At 45.3% G+C, this 5,972-nt stretch overlaps 1 protein-coding gene across 1 annotated transcript in view; it reads left to right on the forward strand.

Annotated features, from left to right (window-relative positions):
- The window catches only part of LOC128275078 (trophoblast glycoprotein), a 14,939-nt gene extending 13,401 nt beyond the window's left edge, over window positions 1-1,538 (forward strand). Inside the window, exon 3 of the mRNA XM_053013461.1 lies at window positions 1,514-1,538. Within this exon, the coding sequence (XP_052869421.1) occupies window positions 1,514-1,538 (25 nt within the window). The remainder of the gene's footprint in view (window positions 1-1,513) is intronic.
- The last annotated feature ends 4,434 nt before the right edge of the window (window positions 1,539-5,972 follow it).

The raw sequence follows: 5,972 nt of genomic DNA on the forward strand, positions 1-5,972 counted from the left end.
ATTGATTGGGACGCGTCACTCTTACTTTCCGGAAAGTTGTTGTTGTAGCACTAACATGGTCATCCCCGACAAACTGTACCGTCAATGTGCCGGATGCTGTTGCTCCGACTGATAAAGGTTGATAAAGTTTAGAATTTACAATCCTGAATCCTAACCTAAACGTTCACGACGCAGCGAAGACGATGTGGTCTTTCAGAATGTCCTCGATTTGGAGTAAAGTGGAAGTAAAAATGGCGTCAATAGTCTATCCAGAGCAGACTATTGGCACAATATTATGCCTAAATTCGCAGAACGTCTTTTAGAACGACGACTGACGACAGAACGACTGAACTAATGTTGTTGTTCTGGTGGCCTCACGAACTAAATAACAAAATGACTGCTCAAGATGACATCGCAAGTTGGATCTTCAATGTTACGCTTACACCAGGACCAAGCCTCAACAAAAAAGTAATCAACAATTGTTTCGATCTGACGAAAATAAACGAAAGGCTAAATCCCTGTCCATAGGGCAGAGAACAGAATATAAGAGTGGAATAGTTAGGACCTGTATCTCAAGCAGCCATTTTGAAATTGTCCTCATAAGGATGGAGAATGAAGAAGATGAACACGAAAAACAAAGGACCGATCTTTGAATTTAGGCACTTTGCTATTAAGCAATAGTATTAGTAATAGCAGCATAATAACAGTCCGACAAAGAAACAGATAGCCGAAGTGATGACGTCGGCGACGATAACGAAATCGATGATGACGAAACTCCTAACTGCGATAGCAAATCTAAAAGCTAATCCGGATACCAATCAACAAACCGCCAAAGGCGGAGCTGACGACAGAACGGGAAAAGCAAAAGGAAGAAAAAGATAGAAAGAACGAAAGAAGGAAAGAAAGAGAGAGAGAGAGAGTGGGAGAGAGATAGAGGAAGCATTTTTATAAAGCTTCTTCTGGAAAGACAACCGCCGAGTTGTCTTAGTCTACAACAGAGTCAACGTGAATTCCTGTTGCTTACAGTACAAACAAACAAACAAACAAACAAACAAACAAACAAACAAACATTGTAGGGCCCCGGGCCAACCCCCCTGTCACGCCGGGGTTCGGGAATCGAACCCATGACCAGCTGAGTGAGCATGACGAGTGACGTTACGAAGGGGTTTTATGGAGCTATCAGAAATTTAAGCAAAAAAGTTAAAAATACTATTCCCAATATTTCATGGCGATCCTGCCAGGAGCCGAAACAGGACCCCTGGCAGAGGCAGAGGAAGTAAGACCTTCGGAAGGGTCGACTGTGTGTGTTGTGAACCTTATAGAATCGCCCGTGTGCATCGTGTGATACCAAGTGCCACATTGTTATGGGTAATTTGGGCGATGGTCGGCATCTTGCTGCTGCTTGAGCTGCATAAGAAGTTCAAGGCCGGACAGCAGAAGCAAGCCACCCGCGCGGGTCAATCGATCGCCCGCCTGACGGATGTTACCACCTCCCAATAAACTGTGACCTGTGTGAGATTATGGCGGCGTGTTTATTGGTGTGTTTTCGAAAGTTGTAGTGATCCCTTCAGATGAGAACTAGAGTATGCGAAAAGCAACAAAACACCCAAACGAACCGAGTGAACAATGGCCACTTCCGACCAAAATACGGCAAACCGCGATATAGTGTACGAAACCGTCGTACTACTGCGACTGATGGGGATTGAACTGCGAGATCAGTTCTTTCAAAGCAAACGGTGGAGTCCCACCCGCATGGACGCCAAGGCCATGTTTGTCAAATCTGTGTACGAGACCGGAGTGAACGCGGCGTTGCGGACCACCCTGGTTCATCGCCTGATAGTGGCCAACGAGTGCCAGTACGAGGAAACCCGGCACTGGCTATGGAAGCTGGATGGTAAACAACCCAGCCGCTATTCAGATGGACACCGGGTGCCACAACAGCGGAGCACGAGGCCGTGCGATTCGATTCGCCCCGGAAGGAAGATCCGGATACCAATCAACAAACCGCCAAAGGCGGAGCTGACGACAGAACGGGAAAAGCAAAACAGAAAGAAAGAAAGAAAGAAAGAAAGAAAGAAAGAAAGAAAGAAAGAAAGAAAGAAAGAGAGAGAGGAAGCATTTTTATAGAGCTTCTTCTGGAAAGACAACCGCCGAGTTGTCTTTGCCCGCAACAGAGACAACGTTACTCGCTGTTGCTTACTGTAACATTGTTGGGCCCCAGGCCAACCCTCCTCTCACGCCGGGGTTCGGGAATCGAACCCACTACCAGCTGAGTGACAATGACGAACGTTACGGGGGATTTTATGGAGCTATCAGAAATTTAAGTAATTGGAAACATAATCCCACCACATGGGAGCATTAACCGCGATCGCGATCGAGAGAAACATTACTTTCAAAGCTAGAGCGAGTGCTCCTTTAACAGCTCAGTGCTACGATAGACTTCAAGAATAAAATAATGCTCCAACGTTTGTGTCTGTAAAATACAAATAGTGCAATAGTGCAAGCATTCAACAAGTTCCTCGACCCTGCAGACGGAAATGTACAAGCTACTATACGAAAGGTCTTGTTCAACAGTTCTATATTCGTTTTTGAGCTTTTAACATTGCGGGGTTTCAAAGAGTTTGGCTAGAATCTTATTGTTTTTATTGATTTAATAGGGCGAAAGAAACACTAAGATACCGCACTAGCCAAAGTGAAACAGAAAACACAAGTGTTGGCCAAAACTTTTTAAACTCGTGACCAGTCTTCATAAAACCCTTGGCTCGTGATCGGTCGTGAGCACTCGTGCTCGTGTACTCAAAAATAGGTCAACCGAATAGGCCATCCGTGGTGGACATTTGACCAAAATTGTTTTACATTAAAAAAAAGGAATAAATGAACCTTTCGAATAAAAGTTTAAGCATCGAAAAATATTAAACCGTTTTTGTTTTAAAACCAAATGAAAAAAATATCTTTCGTGGACCACTCTGTAGCAGCATGATAACAGTCCGACAAAAGAACAGAAAGCCAAAGTGATGACGTTGGCGATGATGACGACACCGAGGATGATGGTACAGAGGATCGGGAACTCCAGGATGACGAAACTCCTAACTGCGATAGCAAATCTAAATGCTAATCCGGATATTTCAAGAATCCGGATACCAATCAACAAACCGCCAAAAAACGGAGATGATAACACAACGGAAAAAGAAAGAAAGAACGAAAGAAAGAAAGAAAGAAAGAAAGAAAGAGAGAGAGAGAGAGTGGGAGAGAGACAGAGGAAGCATTGTTATAAAGCTTCTTCTGGAAAGACAACCGCCGAGTTGTCTTTGCCCGCAACAGAGACAACGTTAATCTCTGTTGCTCACTGTAACATTGTTGGGCCCCAGGCCAACCCCCCTCTCACTACCAACTGAGTGACAATGACGAGTGATGTTACGGGGGGTTTTATGGAGCTATCAGAAATTTAAGTAATTGGAAACATAATACTGTGGCCAAAAAGTAAGGAGAATTTTGATATTGTTGGCATCACTGCCACCAACATCTGTATCAAATACTAACTAGTATGTCAAAATACTAACTAGTGTTGTTAGCCACAGTAGTATACCTCTCAACCACAATCGCGCAAGGGAAGCAATCAGTGCGCGAGCGCATCGCGTACACTACTTACTAATTATCAGAAAAATTGGAATATGAAAGAATGCCCTCAACGATTTTCTTTTTAGTCTTTGAACGGACCGTACCGTAATTTGGGCCCTCAACGGTTGCTCGATGAAAAGTGGCTACCACTACAGCTACCAGCTACTACCACTACACGCAGCTACCACTACATCTTTAACCCTGAGGATTAGTAGTTACTACAAAAACGCCACGTTAAACAGATCTGTCCTGCTGACCAGTGATTGGGGCCCACGATCTGTTTGAAACAAACACACGCGAACGTGCAGATCAAAATTACGTCAGGGACTATCTACCACGATCGGGCTGCATACATCCTTCTCGTCAATCATAATGTCAATCTTAAGTCTGCCTTCTCACCGCGCTATAATTATCAGAAATTGAGTGGTTGGGAGTGTACCACATCGAAAAAAAAAATAAGTTAGCTTAATGCTTACGTCAAAGTTTAAATTTTAGAAGAATGCTTAGAGGGAAAGTAGTTTGTCGAACAAGTATCAGAGGGCTGATGACCGATGGTAGTGCTACTTTCCGGAACATTAGGGTTTGGCAAGTAAACTAACAACGGGGACACGCTAAAGGATACGCCAAAGGAACGCTAGGCTAAAAAGGCTTAAAGGTTTAAATAAAAACCGGGTTCATATTGTTCGTATCTTTTGAGGGAAACCGAGAATTGGGTCAGACGAAAAGTTTTGGTTGGAAACTCGGAGGTCGGTCTGTTTTCCGGGTTGGGCAACGTTTTTATCCTTCATTCGCTTGATCGGCCTCCGCAGAAACGGAAACTAGTTCGCGCAACATACGGGAATGTCCGGGTGCGTCTGATCGCACGAAATCAAGCGTGATGCAGTAGTCCCTGCTAGTCGCGGAACGATCGTAGGGAATGTTCATCATCAGCTCTTTCTTGTTCGTTAACAGGAGACGACAGCTGCCGATATTGAAATCATTTTACGATAAGAAGGCCCGTTCGTGGAATGTCTACTTGAAAGTGACTTACTGTAAATTTTCACCACTTTCATGCCGCTGGTGAATCAGCACGATCGACTGGACTTCGCCAGAAGTCAGTTTGGCCACCGTCGTCAGGTTCATATACTAAAACCGAAAACGAAACTTCCAATTACTATCGGTGCGCCACGAATCCTCGCACGGAAGGGATTCAACATACCTCGTAGCGTGGCGGTAGGCATGGAGCGCCATCACCGGTACCGGCATCCGGTTGCGGACGGCCCATAAAGTTGCCTGCGAAAGTCGGAAATACGGAGTAATCAAATATCTTCTTCGTGAATCCGGTAATCATTCGCTAAGATGCGTAATTGTTATGGTATTCAGCACAAGATGAGTCATTCGCCGCCATGTTTTTCAATCACCATCATCCGCCGAAAAGTACTTACGCAGCCACTCGAGACACATTTTTCCAGCCAAATACTATCACACAGCACTAAAAGTGGCTCAGACCGTACACCTGAGTTCACAAGCACACGAGTAGAAGCACAATTTTCACAATGAAGGGCAACACAGAGGTTTTGCTTGCGGACACACTAGTTTCGATTTAGTTTCACACTCGTGGAAATATCTCCGCCCTTATCGGCGGCCACAACACAAATGAGCGAACGCTCGGCTCGCGTTAGCCGATCGTCCCGATCGCGATCGCGCGAGTGGATAAGAAAGCCACTCACGTTGCGCAAGTGAGCGATCTTTCCTTCCGGTCGGTGGGTGAGTGAGAGCCGCGCTGTCTCGCGTCGTTCTGGAATGTTCCTTGTTTCTTGAATGGCCCGTGCCTGCCTCCCGGGGTCTTTTTGCTCTGCCCGGGAAAGTTGCATATTTTATATCTATTTGCATAATGTAAATGCTCTTCTTTGCTGAAGCAATTATAAAACAAATTACAGTTTTGGGCAAGGATGATCGAAGATCACACAAGACACTGCGCGATGAGCTGTGAGTGATCTGTGGTATATAGCCTTCGTGTGTTGATTACTACTGCGACCAGCACCAAACGGGAAACAGTTTTCCTTCTTTATCGTGGTGTGGTGCGGCATCACATTCTGATCCTGATCATCTCGTGATCATTTCGATGCAAACACGACCCAGATCGTTCCGTAACCAACGTATTCGCCTGACTTAGTTAGCACCAATTGAACAGTTAACAGAACCTAAGAGGGACATCGAAAAGGGCCGCCCAAAAATTTACCCATCAGCATTGGAAAACATTCCAACGGTGGTCGTATTTCAGAACGACAAACCATGTTGGGGAGACGGATCGGAATGAGGGGGTACGGGAAGCGAAGGGAACCGAAGACCAAACACTGTTCGCTGCCGAAAGGGCAACAGTACGTTTGGCCGAT

This window comes from Anopheles cruzii, chromosome 3, assembly GCF_943734635.1.
Source record: "Anopheles cruzii chromosome 3, idAnoCruzAS_RS32_06, whole genome shotgun sequence".
NCBI lineage: Eukaryota > Metazoa > Arthropoda > Insecta > Diptera > Culicidae > Anopheles > Anopheles cruzii.